We start from the raw sequence: 26,011 nt of genomic DNA, 5'->3' as shown, positions 1-26,011 counted from the left end.
GAACTATCTTCCCTCCTCCTTTTAAAACTGTTCCCTTGGGCATTACTTTCAGAACTAAAATCACTGGGTCAAAGCGTTGATCATTTTTTTGTCTCTCGATGGGTCTTGCCGGGAGACTCATCTTAATGGCCCTTTGGTGCCACAGTGGATCCCCCTGGTGGAGGATGCAGGTGGTTTGCAAGTGGATTCAACTCGAGGAAGAGCGGTGACTGAGGTTGCAGTCTCGAGAGCAAACCTTGCTGGGCAGCAGGCAGTTAAGCTTGATCGTATGCACATGACCCCCCCTCTCCTTCCTCTCAGATCCACTCCTCTCCATAGCTCAGCCCTTCTTCCTCTCATCTGCTAGAGAATTCAAGCATCTGTCCAGAACGTTCTTTATATATTGAATGGAGAGGACAGCGTCTATTAGTTTTTCTAATTCCATTTCCATGTCTTTCGTGCATCAGGTGCGGGCTTGTTCTCTTGCCTGTCCCAGCCTGAAGCTGCACTTACTCACAGATGGCAGTCACATGGTTACATCTGGCCTGCTCACTGTCCTTACCAAAAGCGTTCTGGTTAAAACCAGAGAGAGCCGGAGACTAGAGAAAATAGCAAAGAAAATCAGGACCAGATTACTTGAGGGAGCACAGTTTAATTTTGGTTTTAAATATGCAGCTGGATACAACTTCTACCCAAAAATGGATTCTTGAATCAGTGCCAGTACGAGAAGGAAGCATGCCCTTTTCTCTTTTTCAAAGCCATGCCTGAATTTCCCCCTCAGCTTCCTTCTTCGTTGGGTGCCCTTGATTTTCCCAAAGCCTGTTTAGAACTTTCCCACTTTTCACCCTTGTTCTGCTTGCGCCCCACGGTGTACCCCTGGGAGTTTGCTGGGTCTGTGCCTTTTGAAGTACTCTTTCAGGTGCATGGGCTGGAAATTGCTTTTTTACTGTAGGCAGAAATTGGGGTGCTGTGGGTACAGCTCTCCTCCTTGGCTAATCCCACTGCAGTCGTATTTCTCACACTCCTTCCCACCACACTGCTGGCCCGTGGGAGGAGCGCCCTACAATATAGATGCCACCTCTGCTAGCAGTCCTGTGGTTTCCCATCTGCAAGATGAAGTCAGGGTTCAGCGGTTTACACCAGCTCTTCTCAGCAGGCTGCTGCCCACCCCTCCCACACATCCCCCCGCCCCCCCAAGTAACATGTAGCATCCTCAAGTTACTTGCAGTTCCCCAAACTTGCCAGGCAATTTAGAGCCTCCAACCTGAGCAAGCACTGTTCTCATCACCTGGAGTGTTCTTCCTGTCCTTGTTCACTAGTCACCTACTTCTGAACCAGTTTCTGTCATTTCCATTGCACAGCCTTCTTCAACCACTTCAAATGGTTATCTTTTTCTGCTTAGCATTCATTGAGCACTTACCTCTTTTAGGCATTGTGCCAATCCTTAACACATATGCCCTCATTTAGTCCTTACAGTCCTGGGAGGCAGGGCCTAGTGTCCACTAGTGCGAGGCTCGAGGTCACATGGCCTGAGTTCTTAGCCGCCCGGTGACACTGCCTTTTCTGGATTTCCCTCTGCCTGGCAGAGAGCACTCAGACTTGGCATAGTAGCCTGTGTGCGTGTGCACTCCTCCCCTCATCTCTGTCCTGCCCTCAAGAGGAGACAGCCCGCAAAACTTTGAAGATGTTGGAATGAGAGTCGTCATTTTTCATATCCTTTATAAACTTCTTCCACGCTCTTTTTATTTCTTTGTGGGAATTGTTAATTGAAACTTTGTTTATAGCCATCTACATGGGCCTATTGGGCTATCTGTCGGATTTTCATGCTATAAGTATTTTTCACTTTCTGGCATGTGGCAGCTTACTTGGTGTCTTAGTGTCGTGGAGGCTGTAAAAGGGGGAGAAGACGTGATGCTTGCCCTCTGTTTGCAGAGACCACATGAGATGCAACTAGCAATTAAAGATGATACATTGAGTACTTTCACTGAGTATATGATTACATAGCATGCAAATTCTTTGGCATGGCATGCAAGGCCCTTCACGATTTGATTCTAGACACTTTTCCAGCTTTGTCTGCTACTTTCCCATAGAGCCCCAAGGCCCCAACCATACTGATGTGTTTTGTGGTTCCCTGAACCTGCCATGCTTTAAATGTCTCTGTTCCTTTGCACATACTCTTCTTTTTACCAAGAATGCCTTCTCCCTCCTACCTGCCTGGTGACTTCTTATTCATCTTCTATGACAGCCTTCAGTGCAGCTTCCTTTAGACTTTTGGCTTTGGGTTTTCATGGCCTTTGTACATTTTTTTGGCAATGTGACCCTTATATCAATTTTGTAAGTCTGTTTTGCCTGTTGAACATTGAGCTACTTGAGGGCAAGGCCTGTGTCTCAGTGATGGAAAAATGGACGAGTGACAATGAAAATTAGATATATGGAAAGGAGGGAGTGATGCTGTTCCCACACGGCTGGTTGTCTGTCAGGAATCACATTTGGCTGCAGGAACAGAGATCTGAATAAAGGGACTTAAAGAGATGAGGGGTTCGTTCTCTCAGGTGAAACAAATTTGGAGGCAGGTGGTTAAGTGCCGCTGTGTGGGTGCCACAATGTCAGCAGGAGTCCAGGCTCTGTGCCTCTGCTCTGCCACCTTTCATGCATGGCTTCCCTCCTCAAGGTAACCTCATGGCTCCATATGGCTGCCAGAGTTACAGCCATCTCATCTATTCCAGACAAGAAGAAAGAGAAGGGCAGTGAGTAAAGAAAAAGTGTTCTCTCCATGCAGACAGACTTCTTGAAAAGATATCCAGGATCCCACCCAACAGCTCCACCTGCATCTCATAGGCCAGAATGGAGTCACGTGGTCACCTCTAGCTGAGTTTTGCAGAGATAAATACATGGTAACAAATAGAGGTTATTTGTGCGTTTAATTTAAAATGACATTTCTTTTCAAAAAAAAAAAACAGTTGTTCAATCTGAAAAGACTTTTCTCCAAAGAAGATATAAAAGTGGAAAAGTGGCCAATAAACACGTGAAAAGGTGCTCAACATCATTAGTCGTTAGGGAAGTGCAAATCAAAAACACAATGAAGTACCACTTCACACCCTCTAGGATGGCACTAAAATCAAAAAGACATAATAACAAGTGTTGACAAGGACATGGAGAAATTTAAAACCTCATACATTACAGGTTTTGTAAAAAGAACTGTAGAATGGTGCAGCTACTTTGGAAACCAGCCTGGTAGTTCCCGAAAATGTTAAACATTGAGTTATCATACGACCCAGCAATTCTATTCCTGGGTATCAACCCAAGAGAATGAAAGCATCCATTCACAGAAAAACTTGTACCTGAATGTTCCATCGTAATAGCCAAAAAGTGGAAACAACCGAAGTGTCCAAACAATACTGAATGGATCAACAAATGGTGGTCTTTCCATATAATGAAGTATATGAGTGAAGTACTGATACATGCTGTAACTTGGATGAACCTCAAAAACATGATGGTAAAAGAAGCCAGTCACAAAAGACCACATAGTGTGTGATTCCATTTATATGAAATGTCCAGAACAGGCAGATATATAGAGGCACACAGCAGATTAGTCGTTGCCTGGGGGGAGGAGGAATGGAGAGTGAGTACTAATGGGTTTTTTTGGGGGGGTGATAAAAATGTTCTAAAATTAGGTAGTGGTGATGGTTGCACAACTGTGACTATACTAAAAACCATTGTACACTTTAAAAAGGGTGAATTGTATGGTATGTGAATTACATCTCAATAAAGCTGTTTTAAAACCCAGCTTTTATCTGTTTGTAAGGCATATCTTCAAAATTAACCTCACAAGAAAGGAACTGGTAGGGGGTGGGGTGGGGTTCCTCAAACCAGTTAACATTTAAAGGATTGTATTCGTCTTCTCTTCATTTGAATCCTGGCTTTAAAACAGATCTGCCCTGCATGGTCAGGGTCAGATCCTTCTGGCTGGTTGCCCAGATGACCAAGATTCTGAGTGGTCTCTTTGTTCTGTAGACTTATCATTTCAAAAATGAACCTATTTTTCTGAGTCTCCAAAGCTGAGGAATAGAGATGCCAGGGAGTTAGCAAATAGATGTAGAAAGCCAGTTTATCTGCAAACCAGCAGAATGTCTGAAGGGGTTGCTCTGTGGGACTCTTGTTCCTAGGAGATTTTTTTGCTGGTGGATGGGCAGTTCAGTTGGAAGACCGTGAGGAAGTCGTGTTGTCTTTGGAAAGGTCTCTATGCCAAGAGTCTGCAGGCAGGCAACTGGTGACCAAGAGCTCTGTCTCTATAAGCCTTCGATTCCTCATCAGTGAAACCAGAAAGATAATAGCCTTTTCACACCAGGGCAGCCGCACTGTAAATGCTGAGGGTATGCACCAGGGGTGCAGTTCTGGAATGGCAAATTTGGGGTGGCTCCAGAGGACACAGTTTGAAGAGTGAAAGAATGAGGATTGTCTGGCAGGAGAAGAGGGCCATGGACGTCATGGGGAGTGGTTGTCAGGATGGTTGTCATGGGGAGTGGTTGTCGGGTAGAACTGATGACTGGAAGGCTGCGGTAGCAGGAGTTGTCAGAAGTTCTAGATTTGAGGAGATGTGGTAAACGATATTAGTCGTTGGACTAAAAAAATTCATCATCCTCCTTTCCCATTCGCCCTTGGATGTACATGTTGAATCCAGGCCCATCCTTGCGTTGCAACCAGGAGCTTCCATCCACATCACCTACCCCCAGAAGGAACCAATGAAACATCTTTTTGTTTTTGCAGGTTTTTATTGAGAGACCACAAGCAGATCTTCCACCCTCAGATCTCTGACTACAAAAGGTGCGATGGAACATTTTTCCCTTCCCCGTCCTTTTCCTTACTCCAGCCCAGGGTCTGTTTGGGGAACCTGCTCATCCCCAGGCCCCTCCCAAAGTGACTCACTAACGTGGTCTCTGACGCATTCCCAGGAAGGGAAGTGGGGTGACGGGGGGGCATCCCTTTGTGGGAGAGAGTGACCAATTATTTATCCTCCCGCATAGGATGCCCTGGCTTAATGACCTGTAAGGGCCATTTCAGCACTTCCATTCCATCTGTCCCCAAGGCCTCACCTTAGGTGAGAACTTTGGCTCTCATTCAGCTCTCAGGGTGTCTGCCTCCTCACAGCTGAAGGTCCTTCTTGTCTGAGATGGACAGTATTACCTAGTAGTATGCGTGCTCTAGGACCATGAATGACATCAAGACTAACCGAGAACTATACCAGCAATACACCGCCATGGACCCCAAGGTGCTGGCCCGCATCTCCAGGCTGCTCATCGTCTGCCAGGGTGCAGGCATTTCTGTACCCAAGGGCATCAGAAACATCTTTGAGTTTACCTGGGAGGAGCTGATCACTGACCCCATGATCCCTACCCCTTCTGAGATCCTGGGCCTGGAGATCAGCATTGGAGCCCCGCCCGTGGTGCTTATGGAACCGGCCCCTGTGCAGGCCCCTGTCCAGAACAAGCCACCTCCGCCAGTGCTACCACTGCCGATGCTGCCCGCTTCCACTGGGCCGGCCAAATTCTCCACACACTCTCCTACCCACGGCCAACGGGGCCATCCAGCCAGGAGACCCTGCACAGGTTCCAGAGGCAGTCTATCCACCTATTGACCGAGCTCCTCACCCTGAAGATGAAGGCCACGCTGGAGTCCATGTCCAGTAAGTCAGCGAAGTCTGGCTCACCGGATCCTGGCTCATTTTTCTAGGCCTGGAAGGGTCTGGCCTGGGCATGTGTGTATGTATCCACTGCACCCACCCCAGACAGGTCTACAAGAATGCGCCGTGAAAAGGTGGCAGCCAAGGGTCAGCTTTGCAACTCAGCTCCTTCCTGAGACCACCCCCAAGAATCATCCTTTCACCCCTCTCCGTTCTCCATTTTGTCCTCCTATCCCTCCAGCTTTGCTGAGCCCAGGTTGAGACGTTGGTCATGAGAACAGTGTGAGGTGTTGAAAGGGGGAGTTTGTGGAAATGATGCCAAGGTAGAGAGAGGCAGCACCCAGGAGGAGGGGGTAAATCGGGAGGGCCAGTTGGTGGGTAGTAAGACAGAGCCAAGCAGAGCCAGAACCAGGAGAGTCGTGAGAACTGGGAGAACACCGTAGAAGAGAACTTTAAAGATTTCTCTTAATTACTCTGAGCCTTCTCCAGCATTAAAAAATCTTTTTCTTCCAGAAATTGGTTGTTTTGTAACAACAGGGCACTTTAGAATATCTGGTCTACCATACAACTAGGACAAAAACTTCATTATTATACTTTTGATTAAAAAAATTAAAATAAAAAAATTGAAAGCAGAATCCCATCTGTTCCACTCCAGATTCTTCCACAAACATCCCAGCCATGGGAGTGAACTCACCTTACCAGCTTGTCTACGAGTCCTCTACTGGCTGTCTGAGCTTTTCCCTCTCAACCGGAAGGGAAGTCAAGAAAAAACAGGTAACAGTGATTCCCAGCAAGACCTTTTGACCTACCTTTGGTGGTGGGGGTGGGATGGGGAGGGGGATAGAAGATTTCCTGTGTAGGTTGATGAGATGATTTGATTTGGTTTTCTGATAGGAAGGATATATAGCTGCCCTGGCCGGAGACCCAGCAGCTATTGACAGATTCTGTCCCATAAAAGGTGACATATCTCAACCAAGTCACTCCACTTTGCAGTCTCATCGTTTGAATGTTTACAAGTGCTCCATTTCTGTTAATGCGGTTCCTCTCACCTGGGGCAACACCCCTAGCAAACCCACATCTTCCACCTCCTATGTTATCCCATACTCACCCCCTCTTCTCAGAGAGAGACCTATGTTACCCATACTCACCCAGCAAGTGGGGGAACCAGTACCTGAACGGACGTATTTGGATACCAAGCCTAACCGTGTGTCCCCAGCTGGGTCAGTTTATGTGGGCAGAAAACAGACATAGAGGCCATTTCTATTCTATTGCAGAAAACACAGAGCAGAAGGAAAGGCTTAAAGGAAAGAACTGGTGGCAGGTGAGACCAAACAGGGTAGCAGTGACTGTGCAGCCAGAGCTTGGAGGAGAGATGAGTTGGGGCTGGAGAGGGCAGAGAAGGAACTTTCTCTCGTGGAACTTCCAGGGCCCCCAAGGCTGTGGTGGTAGGGTGGTGGGGTAGGGGAGGGACTGTATTCGCAAAGTGGTGGTGGGAGGATCCACAGAAGTTTGGGATGCTCAAAGCCTGTCCAGTGATTCCCACAGACACTGGAGGTAAGGCTAGAAGTTGAGAAGCTTGGATTTTATTCCTGAGCCCACCTCGGGTTGCTATGAGATTTGCCTTCTTCCAGGCCTCACTCTCCGTATCAAGTTGATCCTGTAGCCTTTCAGTCAGTGAACAAATGTTTATTGAACAATTGCTAGTTGTCAGTCACTGTTCTTTTTTTTGGTACACGGGCCTCTCACTGTTGTGGCCTCTCCCGTTGCGGAGCACAGGCTCCGGACGCACAGGCTCAGCGGCCATGGCTCATGGGCCCAGCCGCTCCGCGGCATGTGGGATCTTCCTGGACCGGGGCACGAACCCGTGTCCCCTGCATCGGCAGGCGGACTCTCAACCACTGCACCACCAGGGAAGCCCCAGTCACTGTTCTGAATGCTGTGGGTACATGTGTGGATTTTAAGACAAGGAACACCTTCCCTGATGGAGGTGACATCCTCAGACTCTTGTTTCCCCTGTTCCTTTACCTCTCATGACACATTTTCTGTCACTGTGAGCATCACTTCCAGCATCCCTCTTTATATGCTCCTGGTTTATCATATCTCCTCCTGAGCTGGCCCTAAATCAATGCAGTCACTTTGAGGGGAAACAAAGTATCCTCAGGACACCCAGTGATTTCATGATTTTTCTTCCTAATGACCTCAGGGGTGATGCCTTGAGTAAGGTTGTTCCAAAACAAAAGTTACATGTCTGTTGGTCTCTTTGTCTATGTGGCTGTTTTCCTCTGCCACCCAAGGATGTGATTACCCCATGATGTTGCATCATTCTCACTAGGATGTTCAACGCTGCTGCATTTCTTATAGGTTCCTGATACTGTTTAGAAATTATTCTCACACATGTGTGCTAGGATGGGTGGTTAACCTTCCCTAATAGTTTATAAGTAACCGTGTGTCCTAGCTTGCCCAGGAAAGTCCCAGTTTATGCTGTTGTCCTGGCATAACTATTAATTATACCCACTTTCACTCCAAAGTACCCTAGCTTAAAGAACATATTGTAGAGTCGTTGTGGTTTTAAGTCACTTTGGGTTTGGAACCTCTGCTATCTGTTCCATGTACACGTGCTGTCACACCTTGCCAGCTGGCCCCCTTTGCAGTTCTAGGGTCATGCAGACTTGGAGCAGACAGGCTCCAGGAGTTGGACCTACTCCCTGAGCAGACAACAGCTATTTCTGGAGCACAGCCCAACTTTACAGGCAGAGAATTGAGAGAAATCTGTCAACAGTGGTTCCTGGTTGTCATACTTGGGGACCCAAAGCAACTAGAGGCAGGCCAGAAATGGATGCTCAAGCCAGCAGATGTTCCAGGAGGTCAGCCAGCAGGTAGGTGGGCCTCAGGGTCAAGTCTCTGGTCTCATGGCTGGAGGAGTCAGGAAAGGGACCAGGAACCACTGAAGGTGACAGATATCAGACATGGTACCCAAGCAGCAACCAGAAACCTCGAGGCTGACAGTGAGAAAGTCTCCATTCTGAGGCCTTCAGGGCTCAGTTGGAGCCTAAGCAATGCCCCTGGCCTGAAGACTCATTTTATTTTTGAGTCCAAGGTGAAGATGAGCCTACATATATCAAGGAAGAGCATGTGGCTCCAGCTGAGTAGGCAGCAGAGGCTCAGAAGCAGGCAGGACCTGAATAGATGCTTCTGGAAATTCAGCCATGGATGATCACCTCCACAATTTTATGTCATCATATCCTCATACCACCTAAGACTTGCCATGGGGGATAACTGTGAAAATAATGGAAATAAGCACAAAACATTGCCACCACAGATTTGAGCAGGCAGAAGAAAGAATCAGCTCGAAGACAGGACAATGGAAATTATTGAGTCTGAAGAACAGAAAGAAAAGAGATTGAAGAAAAATGAACAGAGCCTAAGGGAACTGTGGGACACCATCAAGTGGCATATGCATGTGGGAGTCCCAGAAGAGGAAGAGAGATCAAAAGAGGCAGAGAGAATATTTAAGAAATAATGGCTGAAATTTTCCCAAATTTGATGCAAGACATGAATATAAACGTCAGAGAAACTCAGCAGGCTCCCAGAAAGATGAACTCAGAGAAACCCACACCAAGACACATTAATCGTCAAACTTTCAAAAGACAAAGACGAAAAGAGAATCTTGAAAGCAGTAAGAGAGAAGTGAATCCTCACATACAATGAATTTCAATAAGATCATTAGCAGGTTTCTCATCAGAATTTGGAGGATACAAGGTACAGGGCAAATACATTCAAAATGCTTAAAGAAAAAACCTGTCAGCTAAGAATCAATCCTGAATTCAGGAAAACTGTGCTTCAAAACTGAGCAAGAAATTAAGACATACAAAACCTGAGGCAGTTCATGACAACTAAATCTGTGCTGCAGGAAGTGCTGAAGGGAGTCCTGCAAGGTGAAATGAAAGGACACTAGAGAGAACCACAAAGCTATATGGAGAAATAAAGACCTCAATAAAGGTAATACATAGGAAAGAATAAAAGCTAGTATTATTGTAACAGCAGTTTGTAAGTGCACTTTTTGTTTTTCTACATGATTTAAGAGACTAATATATTTAAAGAAAAAAATAAGTGTAAAAGCCAGTATTACTGTTAACTTTGGTTTGTAGCTCCAAATCTTAGTTTCTACATAATTTGAAAGATTTAAAAGAAATGTTAATTTATGTTTTGGGACATACGATATAAAAAGATGTAATTTTTAGGACATTAACAACTGACAGTGATGGGGATGATGCTGTAAAGGAGGAGAGTTTTTGTACGTTATTGAAGTTTTGTACGTTATTGAAGTTGTAATCCCCATGGTAACCACAAAGAAAATAACTACAATATACAGAAAAGGAAATGAGAAATTGTAAAATTTCACTACAAAAAATTAAAACAAATTAAGACAGTAATGCAGGATATGAAGAACAAAAACTCTAATAAGGCATATAGAAAATAAACACAGTAACAGAAGCAAGTCCCTCCTTATCAGTAATTCCTTTAAATGTAAATTGGCTAAATTTTGTAATCAAAAGACTGAGATTGGGAGAATGAATAGCAACTCATGATCCAACTATATGCTATAAGAGACTCACTTGAGATCCAGAGACACAATTGGGTTTGAATGTGAAAATATGGAAAAAGATATTCCATGCAAATAGTAACCAAAGGAGAGCAGGGGTGACTATACTAATATCAGATAAAATAGACTTTAAATTTAAAAAGATTACAAGAGACAAAGAAGGACATTCTATAATAATAAAATTTCAATACAGTAAGAAGATACAACAGTTATAAACATTTATGCACCTAATGACAGGCTGTCAAAATATATGAAGCAAAACCTGACCAGTTGAAGACAAGTAGTTCTACAGTAATAGTGGGAGACATCAATAACCCACTCACAATAATGGATAGAATAACAGACAGAAGTAAGAAAATAAAAAACAACACAATAAATCAACTAGATCTAACAGACACATGCAGAACACAAACAAAACAACAAAAACAGTGCACATTCTTTTCAAGTGTACATGGGACATTTCTAGGATAGATCATATGTTAGGCCACAAATTAAGTCTCAGTAGATTAAAAGAAATAGATTTCACTCAAAGTATCTTATCTTACCACAATGGGATGAAGTTAGAAATCAGTAACAGAAGGAAAACTGGAACGTTTACAAAATTGTGGAAATTAAATAACACACACCTAATCAATGGATCAAAGAAGAAATTACAAGGAAAACTATAAAATACTAGAGACAAATGAAAATGAAAACAGCGGGCTTCCCTGGTGGCACAGTGGTTGAGAGTCCACCTGCCGATGCAGGGGACACAGGTTCGTGCCCCGGTCTGGGAAGATCCCACATGCTGTGGAGTGGCTAGGCCCGTGAGCCATGGCCGCTGAGCCTGCGTGTCCAGAGCCTGTGCTCCGCAACGGGAGAGGCCACAACAGGGAGAGGCCCATGTACTGCAAAAAAAAAAAAAAAAAAGAAAATGAAAACAGCATACCAAAACTTATGGGGTACAATGAAAGCAATGCTAAGGGGAAAATTTATAGCTTTTAATGCTTACATTAAAAGGCAAGAAAGATCTCAAGTAAACAACCTAACTTTACAACTTAAGGAACTTTAAACTAAACCCAAAGCTAGAGAAGGAAGGAAATAAAGGTTAGAGCAGAGATAAACTAAATAGACAATATAAAAACAACAGAAAATCAATGAAACCAAAAGTTGATGCTTCAGAAAGATCAACACAATTGACAAATCTTTAGCTAGATGGACTAAGAAAAAAAGAAAGGAGACTCAAATTCCTAAAATCAGAATTGAAAATGGGACACAACTACTGATTCTACAGAAATAAAAGGGATTATCAGAGAGTACTATGAACAACTAACTGTATGCCAACAAATTGGATAACCTACATGAAGTGGACAGGTTCCTAAAACACAAAACCTACTTAGTCTAAATCATGAAGAAATAGAAAATTTGAACTAGACCTATAAATAGTAAGAGATTGAATCAGTTATCAAAAATCTCCCAACAAAGAAAATCCCTGGACCTGATAACTTCAGTGATGAATTCTCCCAAACATTTAAAGAAGAATTAATGCCAATTGTTCTAAAATTTTTCCCCAAAATTGAAGAGGGAACACTTCCCAACTCATTCTGTGAGGCCAGTATTGCCCTGATATTGGAGCCAAAGACACTAGAAGAAGACTACAGACTAATATACCTGATGAACATTGATGCAAAATTCCTTAGCAAAATATTAGCAAACAGAATTCGGCAGCATGATAAAAGGATTATACAACATGACACTAAACAGGATTTATTCCTGGAATGCAAGCATGGTTCAACATATAAAACTCAATCATTGGAACTTCTCTGGTGGTCCAGTGGTTGACTCCATGCTGCCAATGCAGGGGGCCCTGGTTCGAACCCTGTTCAGGGAACGAGATCCCACATGCCTCAACTAAAAGATCCCGCATGCCGCAATGAAGATCCCGAGTGCCACAACCAAGACCTGGCACAGCCAAATAAATAAATATTTTAAAAAATTGAAAAGAAAGATTTGGTCTATACCTATAATGGAATATTATGTAGCCTTAAAAAGGAAGGGAATTCTGCAATATGTTATAACATGGGTGAAACATGAGGACATTATGCTACATGAAACAAACCAGTCACAAAAAAGACAAATACTGTATGATTCCACTTACAGGAGGTACTTAGAGTAGTCAAAATCATAAAGATAGAAAGTAGATTGGCAGTTGCCAGGGGCTGGGGGTAGGGGAGAATGGGGGGTATTGTTACAGAGTTTCAATTTTATAAGATAAAAAGAGTTACGGGAATAGATGGTGATAACGGTTGCACAACACTGTGAATGTATTTAATACCACTGAACTTGCCTCTTAAAATTTAAGTCGGTAAATTTTTGTTATATGTATTTTACCACAAGCACACACAAAAGCCCGCAAAACATCACAGTCTTGAGTCTCAGTTGATATACTCTGCCCTCTGCCGAAGGCCGAGGTAAGCCAGCATCAGAGAAGTGTTGAAGCCCTTGAGCCATTGAGCCATTGAGATGGAGCTGGGACTTTTTGTCTTAAGTCAGAAGTGTCACAAGGGAATCCCTTCTGCATCCACCACAGCCATGTGTGTGCTGTCTCTACCCAGGACCAGGCCGCCCTTGGGGAAATGTGGCTGGATTCACCACTCTGCATGAGTGTTCCTGACACACACTCGGTTGACTCACAGAGCGCCGCCTCTGTTTCATCAGTGACCTGCTGGGGATGCTTATCCCTGGAAGCATAAATGATTCCCACAGTTATTTTGATTCTCAAGGGATGCAGCTGTCCTGCTCTCCCCGCCCCCTCACCCCAGGTGAACATGACGTCTTGAGAAACCATTTTCTAAAACCCTCCCTAACCTGTTCATCTCCAGCTACAGGCAAACCCCCAAATTTGGAAGAAGTAGTCTTGACATCCCCACAACGAGGAGCGGGAACCTCTGCCTCTGAGGTTATCAAGTTCAGCGACCCCTGCCCTGAAGCCCGGGAGAAGCTGCAGGAGATGTGTCGCCTTGTGTGAGCACCTTAGTGGTTGGGGGTGTATGGGAGAGGAGGGCACAGCCTGTGTGTGCGTGGAGGGGGATCACGGACATGTTGGCTACCCCGTGCCCCCAGCCACAGTGACAGGGTGATAGTTGTCCCTCACACACAGGTCCCTAGTCCTTCCACAATCACAGTCATTTTCAGTCCTACTATGACCTTATGAGGAAGGCAGGTTTATTCCCGTTTTACAGATGAGGAAACTGAGGTACCCCAAGCACATGGTAAGGCATTGTCTGAGGTCCCACAGCTCAATGGGCCTGTCCCAGGGCAATGTTCTTTGCCTCCTCACCAGTGAGACCCCTTTGCATGGCTTCTTAAAGTTTACACACCCTTACAGTTAAGAATGTTTATTTCTTGACATAATTTGTCAGATGTTCTCTTAGAAAAAAAGGAACAGCTCTCAAAACAAAAAACACTGACATGGGTGATTAATGGTATTTATGATTTTGTGTGTCCCACAAGTCCGAGCAAGTGAATCTGCGTTCCTCCAAAGGCCTGGACCATGGGCCATAAAGGATTTCAAACCTAGTTACATCTAAGCATATATGTGTCCTGGGGCTCACAGGCCACTGTCACTGCAGCTGTAGAATATGCGTAGAGGGCAGCCACCCAGTTTGCTCCTTACTGTGACATTCCAGAAGGAAGCTGTCTTCCTTTGTAAGCTCAGGATTGAGAGGTGATCAAAGCCTCCAGCTCTGCCACCCCGTTCCACACGCAGCTCCACTCCATGGGTCCCCACTCCTGTGCAAAAGGTGGAAATCAGGCCAGGGCCGGTCTCAAAGGGGTATGGGGACCTTCCCAGTTCTTCCTAAAAACATTACCTATAAGGATGAGGGGTTAGGGTAGGGACAGATACTTTGGGGACAGGGAAATGGAATGGGAGTCTGGGGAGCTGGGGAGGGGCTGTAGAGAGTCTGGTGAGTGAGAGGCAAGTGGCTAGAAAATATGTTGGTCTCCTTCCCTGCAGAGAAGCCGAAAGGGTCTCGTGGAAAGGGAGGAATATCTTCTACCCATGATCTTACGCAACTCCAGGGCAAAGATGCCCCCTCATCTATGTCTACCCCCAAAGGGGTTGCTCAGATCCCAAGTTCCCACCATCCGCACCCTCCAGGTGCTCAGACTTCCACTCCCACCCCTCACCAACCTCCTGCCCATCATCTTCACTTGGACCGGCATTCTCAGGAATGGAAGGCACCCAAGAAGGCCATCAAGTTGCATTACACCTTCTATGATGGGTCCTTCTTCGTTTAGTATCCTTTTATTTGGTGCTTCCCTTTCTCCCCAGCAGCTCAGCCCAGAGAACTCCAGGCTTTGACAAAGCCAGAGTGTTTCCTTTGGCTTTTCATTTGGTCAGAGAAGTCTGGTGACGGGTCCTCTGGGATATTAAGAGTTTGTTCAGGTCAGAGAAGAAGTACCAAGAGTCAAGCCTCAAATTCAGTCCTGATCAACCAGTACGTACTGAACCCGACTATCTGTGATTACGTGTCAGTGCGGGCTGGGGGTGCAGCAGCAGTTCCTGCCTTCGAGGCTGTCCCAGGTGGGAAGAGATTGGAGACACAGAACAATTCATCTCTAGCCGAGAGAAGGTGATAGGAGACCCTCCATCCTGGGGGGGGGTGGTCTTTGTCCTTCTGTCCCAGGCTCAATGGGTAAGTACTGTGGTTCTTGCATACTTTGCCCCCAAGATCCCTGTATTTGGAGTCTAACCCGCACTGCACATACCCCACCTGGCACATGCTCGGGTTGATCTGCAGCTGAGGTCTGGCGGTATTCATGAGAATGTGGGCAGCTGGGTCCCAACCTCGGGGTGTGTGAGTGGCACAAGGGGACACATTTTCTCGTTGAGAATCTGGTGAAAGCTATAGACCCTCTTCGCAGAAATATGAACTGATACACATGCATGTAAAACATTTCCTGTGATTGCAGGGGGTCTGCAGACCTTCAAAGCTTGTCCATGCACCAAGAACCCTAGACTGAGGAAAACTAAGATTTCTAACATGCAGGGTAAAGGCTGAGAGTTATGCATATTTTAGCATGAATGGAGTCAGGTTGCTTTCTTCATTCACAGATGTTTATCGAGTATTATATGCAATGATTAATGGAATGGAGTGAATGTACCACTTTACCTTAGAGGGAGGTGGCTCTCTGAGCCGTCTCAACAGGCGGCTCGGCAGGCCTTTCTGGCCATGGCCCCCCTCGCTTCCTTTGGCCTCCTCTCCACTGAACTGGGAATTCAGAATTGCAGTGCCTGTCAAAGGAGTCCTATGGTTTCTCTGACCATAAATGAGTGCTTTCATTACCCTCTGCTCAGCCCTGCTTCCAGGGCACCTTGTGCATTGAACTCAGCACACACCTTCCCAGGCAGCTGCTGCTCACAGGGGTCATGGGGCTCCCTCTCCCCCCTTTTCTTCCTCAACACTGCATTGAATGGGACCATCACCCTGAACTCGTGAAGCTGTGTCCGTGAATTAGGTTGCTATTGGCAGGACCAGAGAGGGGTGGACAAGTGTAGATCAGGGGATCAAGGTACTGCAGACCAGCCTGCTGGGATCCATGTTCCCTTCCCTGCCACAGAATCCCAAGGACCCCCTGCTGGGACCACCCGAGACCTCAGGCCATCGATGCTGGTGCGCTTGACTCAGACCCCAGTGATCTTGGTCATTAATGTATTTCTGCTGTGGGAGTCCCAAGAGGCCTGGATTCTAGGCCCAGTTCTTCTTGGTGACCCTGCATAAGCCATTCCATCTCTCTGGGCCTCACTTCTCTCCATTATAAGGTGAGAAAGTTGGACCCAGTGATCTTGAAGGACAGCATCTGCGTTACTGTGATCAAATGGCCAAAACACACGTGCAGGTGTTGGATCCCTCTGGATTAGAGAAAATGTTTGGGAGACACTTCCCTCCCTCATGGGTTCCACAGAACCCTGGACTTGGCAGCTAATTCTGTCTTCACGGAGACTGCTGGGCAAAACTTTCAGGTAGAAGTGATGTGTCTGCCCTTGGATTGCCAAAAAGCTCCAAGCCCCAGTGGGTTTGCACTGGTCAGTGTCAGACCCCAGAACCATCCCCGGCATCGCTTTCATTTGGGCTGTCAGCATCTCCTTGGACCTCTCTCCTCAATGGCTGAGTCTCCTGTCAAACTTCCCTCAAGTCCTTTTTTCATACAAAGATACAACTCACCACATTAAAAACAAACCATAATCCCCATGTGCCCAGTACTGTGCTAAGTGCTGTTCCTTTAGGGATTTGTTGAGCACTCAGAACTGCTGTGTGAGGTGCACTTTTTTTTTAATATGTAAAATGCACATAACATTTACCATTTTAAGCATTTTGAAGTGTACAGTTCAGTGGCATTCATAGTGTTGTACAACCATCACGACTATCTAGTTTCCAGCACTTTTTCATCACCTCAGAAGGAAACCATGTACCTAATAAGCAGTCACTCCCCATTTCCCCTCCCCCACAGTCCCTGGCAACTGCTCATCTCCTTTCTGTCTCTATGCATTTCCCTATTCCAGACACTGCATATAAATGGAGTCACACAGTATGCGGTCTTTTTATCTGGCTTCTTTCACTTAGCATAATGTTTTCGAGGTTCTTCCATGTTGTAGTATGCATCAGTTCTCCCAGTTCCCCGACCAGGGATTGAACCCCAGCCCTTGGCGGTGGAAGCACAGAGTCCTAACCACTGGACCTCCAGGGAATTCCCTCCTTTTGTTTTTTTGATTGGGGTGAAATTCACATGACATAAAATCAGTCCTTTTAATGTGTACAATTTAGTGGCATTTAGCACATTCACAGTGTTGTGCAACCAACTCCTCTATTGAGTTCACCCCAAAAGGAAATCCTATACCCATTAATTGGTCACTCCTCATTTCTGCCTACCCCCAGGGGCAACCACCAATCTGTTTTTTTGTCTCTATGGATTTGCCTATTCTGCACATCTCATATAAATGGAATCTTACAGTATGTGGCCTTTTATGCCTGGCTTCCTTCACTTAATGTTTTCAAGATTCATACATGTTGTAGCATGTGTCAGAATTTCCTTCCTTTTCGTGGCTGACTAATATTCTATTGAATGGATATACCACTTTTTAAAATCCATTCTTTCATTTATGGACATTAGATTGCTCCCACCATTTGGCTAGTATGAATAATGCTGCTATGAACATTCTTGGAGAAGTTTTTATTTGCACACTGTTTTCATTTCTTTTCTGTCTATACCTAGGAGTGGAATTACTGGGTCATATGATAATTCTATATTTAACTTATTAACTTATTATGAAAACATTCAGAATGTTTTCCAAAGTGGCTGCACCATTTTACATTCCCACAGCAATGTGTGAGGGTTTCAATTTCTCCACATCCTTGACTATACTTGATATTTTCCAATTTTTAATTTCCAGCCATTCTAGTGGGTGTGAAGTGATACCTTGTCATGGTTTTGACTTGCATTTCCCTAATAACTAATGATTAGGAGCATTTTCATGTGCCTTCTTTGTATAATCTTCTTTGTAGAAATGTGTATTCAAGTCCTTTGCCAATTTTTTGATTAAGTTGTGAGTTCTTTTTATATTGTGGATACTAGACCCTTATCAGATATATAATTTACATATATTTTTCCTGTACTGTGAGGTGTCTTTTCATACTCTTGATAGCATCCTTTGATATACAAAAGATTTAAATTTTGATGAAGTCCAGTTTTTCTATATTTTTGGATTTTATATCTAAGAAACTATTCCTTATTCCTCTGTTTTCTTCTAAGAGCTTTATAGTTATAGCTCTTAGGTCTAGATCTCTGGTCCATTTTTCAGTTGATCTTTGCATATAGTATGAGTAAGGGTCCAACTTCATTCTTTTGCATGTGGTTCCCAAGTGTCCTAGCACTATTTGTTGAAGAGACTATTCTTTCCCTCATTGAATGGTCTTGTCGCCCTTGTTGAAAATCAATTGACCATAGATATATGGGCTTATTTTTGGACTCTTAATTCTGTTCTGTTGATATATATGTCTATTATGCCAGTACCACACTGTTTTATTATCACTTTGTAGTAAGTGTTGAAATCAATAAGTGTGGGTCCTTCATCTTTATTCTTTTCTTCAAGATTATTTTGGTTATTTGGGTACCCTTGCAATTCTGTACGAGTTTTAGGATCAAGTTTTCCATTGCTGCAAAAAAGATTGATGGGATTGTTAGGGATTGCATTGTATTGGGTTGGCCAAAAAGACCCTAAGATGTTACAGAAAAACCCAAACAAACTTTTTGTCCAACCCAGTATCTGTAGATCACTGTGGGGAGCATTGCCATTAACAATATTAATTCTTCCAATCCATGAACACCGGGAACAAATGATCTGAAATGCTATATGAGCAACAACTACAATAGAAAAGTAATAAACAAAAGGAAATGATACCGTTTACAATAACATCAAAAAGGATAAAATACTTTGGAATAAATTTAACCAAGGAGGTGTAAAACTCGTACACTGAAAACTACAAAATATTGCTGAAGTAGAGAGGACTGAAATGAATGGAAAGACATCCCATGTTCATGAAGGACAACTTATTTCTATGTGTTGGTGTTGTATCCTGCAACTTTGCTTTGCATGTTTCTAGAAATTGGTCCTTTTCAACTAGGTTACCTAACTGGTAGAGGTACAGATCTTCATATAATTCTCTTATGATCTTTTTTCATTTCTGTAAGGTCAGTAGTAATGTCTCCACTTTCATTTCTGATTTTAGGAATTTGAGTCTTCCTTTTTCTTTCCCCCTCAGTCAGTGTAGCTAAAGTTTTGTTAATTTTACAGATCGTTTCAAAGAACCAGTTTCGGGTTTTGCCAGTTCTCTCTATTGTTTTTTCTGTTCTCTGTTTTGTTTTTCTTTTCTCTAATCTTTATTATTTCCTTCCTCTGCTAGCTTTAGTTGTACTTTACTGTTCTTTTTATAGTTCATTATGGTAGAAGGTTGGGTTATTGAATTGAGATCTTTCTTCTCCTGTAATATGAATATTTAAAAAATTTTATTAGTGTGTAGTTGATTTACAATGTTGTTAGTTTCTGCTGTACAGCAAAGTGAATCACTTATACATATATCCACTCATAGTTTTTTAAATTTTTAATCTTTTTATCTTTTTTTAAATTGAAGTATCGTTGATTTACTATATCCACTCTTTTTCAGATTCTTTTCCCATACAGGTCATTACAGAGTATTGAGAAGAATTCCCTGTGCTATACAGTAGGTTCTTATTAGTTATCTATTTTTTATATAGTAGTGTGTATATGTCAATCCCAATCTCCCAGTTTGTCCCTCCCCCCCTTTCCCCCCTAGTAACATAAGTTTGTTTTCTACATCTGTGACTCTATTTCTATTCTGTAAATAAGTTCATTTGTACCATTTTTTTAGATTCCACATATAAGTGATATCATAAGATATTTGTCTTTCTCTGACTGACTTACTTCACTCAGTATGACAATCTCTAGACTGTATAAACAAATGAAATAATGCCATTTGCAGCAACATGGATTGGGCCTAGAGACTGTCATAATGTGAATATTTATAGCTGTAAATTTCTCTCTGAGTACTGCTTTCACCTGATCCCATAAGTTTTGGTATTTTGTGTTTTTGTTTTCATTTATCTTAAAGTATTTTCTGATTTCCCTTGTGATTTATTCTCTATCCATTAGTTGTTTAAAAGTGTGTGCTTAATTTCCACTGTCTGTGAATTTTCTAAATTTCCTTCTGCCAGTGATTTCTAGTTTCATTCTGTTGTCAGAGAATATACTCTTTATGGTTCCAGTTTTTTGAAATTTATTGAGACTTGTTTTGTGGCCTAACATACTGTGTAAACCAGAGAACAATCCTTGTGAACTTGAGAAGAACGTGTATTCTCCTGTTGTCAAGTGGAACGTTCTGTATATGCCTGGTAGCTCTAGTTGGTTTATACTATTGTTCAAGTCCTCTGATTTTCTGTCTAGTTTTTCTAGCCATTGTTGAAAGTAAGGTAGTGAAGTCTCTTTTATAGTAGAACTATTTCTTCCTCTAATTCTGTGCATTTTTGCTTTATATATTTTAGGGCTCTGTTGTTAGGTGTTTATATGTCTATAGTTGTTATATCTTCTTGAGGTATTGGCCCTTTTCTCAATATATAATGTCTTTCTTTGTCTCTTGTAAAAATTTTTACTAAAGTCTATTTTGTCTGATATCAATACAGCCACCTTTCTTTTGGTTACTATTTGCATGGAATATCCTTTTCCATCATTTCACTTTCAACCTAGTTGTGTCTTAGCATCTAAAGTGAGTCTCTTGTAGATAGCATATAGTTGAGTAATATATTTTGTTTTGTTTTTATCCATTTGGCAGATCTCTGCCTTTGGAGAGTTTAATCCATTTATATTTAAAGTAATTGATGATATGGGAGGACTGAATTCTGCCATTTTGCTGTTTCTTTTCTTTCTTTTTCATGGAAAGGCATTTTATTTTTATGTATGTATGGGGGCTGCATTGGGTCTTTGTTGCTGTGCACGGGCTTTCTCTAGTTGTGGCAAGTGGGGGCTACTCTTTGTTGTGGTGCATGGGCTTCTTATTATGGTGGCTTCTCTTATTGTGGAGCACAGGCTCTACGCACAAGGGCTTCAGTAGTTGTGGCCCATGGGCTCAGTAGTTGTGGCTCACGGGCTCTCGAGCACAGGCTCAGCAGTTGTGGCACATGGGCTTAGTTGCTCCGTGGTGTGTGGGATCTTCCCGGACCAGGGATCAAACCTGTGTCCACTGCATTGGCAGGTGGATTCTTAACCGCTGCGCCACCAGGGTAGTCCCAAGGCATTTTATTTTAAATACAGCAGTGTGTACATGTCAATCCCAAACTCCCAATCTATCCCTCCTCCCACCCTTCTCCCCAGTAACCATAAGTTCCTTCTCTAAGTCTGTGAGTCTATTTCTGTTTTGTAAATAAGTTCATTTCTTTCATTTTTTCTTCTTGGATACAGCATATAAGTGATATCATATGATATTTGTCTTTCCCTGTCCTACTTATTTCACTTGGTATGATAATCTCTAGGTCCATCCATGTTGCTGCAAATGACATCATTTCATTCTTTTTAATGGCTGAGTAATATTCCATTGTATATATGTACCACATCTTTATCCATTCATCTGTCAGTGGACATTTAGGTCACTTCCATGTCTTGGCTATTGTAAACAGTGCTGCAATGAACAATTGGGGTGTGTTTATCCTTTCGAACCATGTTTTTCTCTGGGTATATGTTGAAGAGTGGGATTGCTGGATTATATGGTAGCTCTCTGATTTCCTTTTCTCCACACTTTCTAGTTATTTTCTTATTGGTTTCCCTGGTATAATGGGTTGAATAATGTCTAACAAAAATTTATGTTTACCTGGAACCTCAGGATATGACCATATTTAGAAATAGGGTCTTTGCAGATATAATTATTAAGATGCAGTTATATTGGATTAGAATGAGCCCTAATCCACTGATGTCCTTATAAGAAGAGAAAACAGACACACAGAGAGGGAAGAACACCACGTGATGACTGAGATAGACGTTAGAATGATACATCTATAAACCAAGGAATGCTAAAGATTCTTGGTAACCACTAGAAAAATAGGAAGAGGCAAGGAAGTGTTCTTCCCCAGAGCCTCCAAGAATATGGCCCTATCAGCACCTTGATTTCAGACTTCTAGACTCCAGACTGTGAGAGAATAAATTTCTGCTGTTCAAGTCACCCAGTTTGTGGTACTTAGTTACAGCAGCCTGAAGAAACTAATTACATTTGACAACGTATTAGTTTGAGTTAAGACCAACTTAGCCTCAGTAGCATGTAAGACTCTGCTCCTATACAGCTCCATTCCTCCTCCTTTATTTTGTTTTAACAGAAATTAACTCTTTATACATACATTGCCATTAATATAGATTTACAAGTATTGTTTTATGCATTTGTTTTCTCAAATCATATAGGAAAAAAGGAATTATAAACAAAATAATAATACTGAATTTTATATTTACTTATGTAGTTACCTTTACTGGTGTTCTTTTTTCCTTTGTTTGTCTTTGAGTTACTGTCAAGTGTTTTTTCATTTCAACTTTAAGGAATCCTTTTAGCATTTTTTGTAGGGCAGGTGTACTAGTGGTGAACTGTCTCAGCTTTAGTTTATCTGGAAAAATCTTAATTTCTCCTTCATTTTTGAAGAATAGTTTTATTCAATATAGAAGCCTTGGTTGATAGCTTTTTTTTTTCAGCTTTTTAAATATTTCATCCAGTGCCTCTGGCCTTCTTGGTTTCTGATGAGAACTTGGCCACTAATCTTATTAAGGATCCCTTGTACATGACAAGTCTCTTCTTTTGCTGCTTTCAAGATTCTTTCTTTGTCTTTTTGCAGTTCGATAATAACGTGGCTGTCTTTGAATTTATCCTACTTGCAGTTTGTTGATCTTCTTGAATGTATAGAGTCATATCTTTCATAAAAATCGGGGAGTTTTCAACCATTATTTCTTTCTGTCCCCTCACTTCTTCTGGGACTCCTGTTATGCATATATTGGTCTACTTGGTGGTGTCCCACAGGTCTCCTAGGTTCTGTTCATTTTTCTTCATTCTTTTTTCTTTTTGCTCCTCAGCCTGGATAATTTCAGTTGTTCTGTCTTCAAGTTCACTGATTTTTTTCTTCTCCTGCTCCAGCATAGTGCGAAATCCATCTAATGAATTTTATTTATTTTTTGGTTTAATAATTAATTAATTTATTTATTTGTTTATTTTTAAATTTAATAAATTAAAGTATAGTTGATTTACAATGTTGTGTTAGTTTTAGGTATACAGCACAGTGATTCAGTTATATGTGTATATGTATATTATTTTTCAGATTCTTTTCCATTATAGGTTATTACAAATTATTGAACATAGTTCCCTGTGCTATACAGTAGGTCCTTGTTGGTTATCTATTTTACGTATAGGAGTGTGTATATATTAATCCCAAACTCCTAATTTATCCCTCCCCTCACTTTTCTCCTTTGGTAACCATAAGTTTGTTTTCTATGTCTGTGGGTCTATTCCTGTTTTGTAAATGAGTTCATTTTTTTAGGGTTCCACATATAAGCAATATCATATGATATTTGTCTTTGTCTCTGACTTACTCACTTAGTATGTTAATCTCTAGGTCCTATATGTTGCTGCAAATGTCATTATCTCATTCTTTTTTATGGCTGAGTAATATTCCATTGTGTGTGTGTGTGTGTGTGTGTGTGTGTGTATAACACATTTTCTTTATCCATTCATCTGTTGCTGGACATGTTGGTTGCTTCCATGTCTTGGCTATCGTAAATAGTGCTGCAGTGAACATTGGGGTGCGTGTATCTTTTTGAATTATAGTTTTCTCTGGATATATGCCCAGGAGTGGGATTGTAGGATCACTGAAATTCTTCCTGTCTGGGGCATTTCTGAAATTCTGGCAAAAAGGATAGTAGCTGCCCACACCATATCTGTTTTAGTCAGGACCAGTGCTCCTTGCGGCCTCCTAAGTAGGAAATGAACAGGGAGACATTGTCTACTCTTCTAGATTGGTAAGAAGGGGAAGCAGCCTAACAGCATTAGAAATATCCTGGCCTCAGAGTTCAGATACTGGCTCTGCCACTTCCTGTGATGTGATGTAAGGCAGATCACTTCTCTGCACCTTGGATTCCTCATCTGTTGGGTGAATAACTTACCCTGGTTTGTCTGGGACTTTCCTGGTTTTATCACTGAAAATAATGCATCTCAGGAAACCCCTTACATGCAGGGAAACCCTACTCATCTGTGAGATGAAGGTAATAGTACCTACCACAGGGTGGTTGTGAGGAGTAGAAAGAGGATACAGGGAAGCACCCAGGGCATGGTTGGTTCCATAGTCATTTAGTTGTTACTTATGCAAAGTGCAGAAGACTGGGAATGATGTACCAAACAGCTAAAACACTGACATGTAGACTTGCTTTCCATGAGGCACCTAAGAGCAGAATTCTGAGAGTTTTCTGTTAGTTCTACTTAACAATTTCTGCGAGCTATCCCTCTGGACACATCGCCGTGTGTCAGATCCCCATGTGCTGCAGAGGGAGAGCCATCACCTGCCTCTTTAATGACACACCCAGCTTCTCCTTCCTGGCCGTGTTCAATGCTGAAGGCCAGGGCTGCATTCACTACAACCTGAAGGCCTGGTGAGTCAGTTGGGGGAATCTTGGCCCCATGGAAGTATCTCTGAGGGTGACAAAGTGGGGCACCGAGGTGCAAAGTAGGAGCCCCTGGGAAAAAGATGGACCAGGCAGTGTCCAGAGATCTAGGAAGACAGTGTGGCAGGGCCAAAGCAGTGCCTGTAGGGACATAGGTGCTTTGAGGCCCTTACTTGCTGGATTCATGTCATAGCCAATGAGAAGGGAAATTCCCCAAGTCCTACTCCACTTGTTCCCGCCAGAGCACTGAGATCTTCACTGTTAGCTAGATTCATGGAAGAATTCTTTAGGGAAGGGAAGTGTTTTATACTAGGAAGCAGTGTAGGAGAGACCATGGGTAGCACATATTCTTGGTAGCCAAATGTTGATTTTGTCTGATTTTCCTAAGGAACTGTTCTAGGAGGGATTGACTTACTTTCATGTGACGGTTGTTCCGTTTCCCATTTTGGTGCCTGAGATCTTATATGCTCAGGCTCCTGGGCTACGGGCACACGTTCCATTTCTCTCCCCCTTGGGTTAGGCCTGAGCCTCCACCATCTCCTTCAGATCTGACCTTCCCAGCAGACTCCCCAGTAGCATCAAGAGGTGTGAGGGGACATCAGACCATGTTAGGGAGGGTAAGTAGGGCCACCTGCAAGAGTCCACAGTTCCTCCACCTGGGGCAGAGTCTCAGAGCCCTGCCTGCCTATAGCCTGTAGTGATGGGGGATTCCTTCCAGGTCCTGGAGGAAGCTCCTCATTTATGTATCTCTCCTAGCTGCCCATACGTCTTGGTGTTGGATGAAGAAGGTGGGACCGCCAATGACTACAACGGCTATGTAGTCCACAAGTGGAGCTGGACCTCCAAGACAGAGACTTTGCTCTCTCTGGAATACAAGGTAGGGGTGGGCAGCAGAGGTGGGGCTTGCCACTGGGCTGTCCAGCATTAAGAGCCAGAGGGCTACCTGTATGACAGGAGCCCTAGCCTCAAGGAGCTTGTAATATCAGAGGTTCCCACGTTGATGGGCAGTGGTCCAGGGCTGACTGAAGTGAACTTTTCACCAGCCTACAGCAACTGTTGGCTGCTGTACTGACCTTTCTTGGTAATATGCTTCCTGTTTTATTTTTATTATTAATGATATTATATTTTATAGTTAAAATGTCCTTTATTTTAGGAAGTAACTGTTACAGTAGTTTGATAGTTTTATTTTTAATGCCTATGTGTGGCAATAAGAAAAGTAATTCTATGTTGGTCTCCCCAGTTTTTGTGTTTATAGTTTTACTATCTGTGAAACAAAAAAATCTGAGAGGTAAAGGAAGCTGATAGACACAAATCCTTTTTTCATTCATTTGGTTGTTCAGCTATTCATCAAAGAGTTATTAAATAATAAATGTTTAATTACTAATATTAAATAATAACTTAATACATTTAATATACTAATAAAGCAATTAAGTGTGCTTGTCACTTTACCTATGGCAGAGTTTCTCATCCCTGGAACTACTGACTTTTTGAGATGGATAATCCTTTTAATAAC

General features: G+C 42.9%; 1 protein-coding gene across 1 annotated transcript in view; it reads left to right on the top strand.

Moving 5' to 3' along the window:
- Nucleotides 1–4,610: 4,610 nt before the first annotated feature.
- The window catches only part of C10H3orf20 (chromosome 10 C3orf20 homolog), a 33,336-nt gene continuing 11,935 nt past the window's right edge, over nt 4,611–26,011 (top strand). The window contains 12 exon segments of the mRNA XM_067755582.1: nt 4,611–4,803; nt 5,004–5,555; nt 5,558–5,662; nt 6,315–6,433; nt 7,801–7,810; nt 8,598–8,609; nt 13,151–13,265; nt 14,260–14,303; nt 14,306–14,362; nt 14,365–14,542; nt 24,334–24,486; nt 25,255–25,375. Of these exon segments, the coding sequence (XP_067611683.1) occupies nt 5,189–5,555; nt 5,558–5,662; nt 6,315–6,433; nt 7,801–7,810; nt 8,598–8,609; nt 13,151–13,265; nt 14,260–14,303; nt 14,306–14,362; nt 14,365–14,542; nt 24,334–24,486; nt 25,255–25,375 (1,281 nt within the window). The 5' untranslated portion in view covers nt 4,611–4,803; nt 5,004–5,188.

The sequence above is a fragment of the Pseudorca crassidens genome, chromosome 10 (genome assembly GCF_039906515.1).
Source record: "Pseudorca crassidens isolate mPseCra1 chromosome 10, mPseCra1.hap1, whole genome shotgun sequence".
Classification (NCBI taxonomy): domain Eukaryota; kingdom Metazoa; phylum Chordata; class Mammalia; order Artiodactyla; family Delphinidae; genus Pseudorca; species Pseudorca crassidens.
The sequence above is the reverse complement of the archived record's forward strand: the minus strand, read 5'-3'. Positions and strand labels throughout refer to the sequence as shown.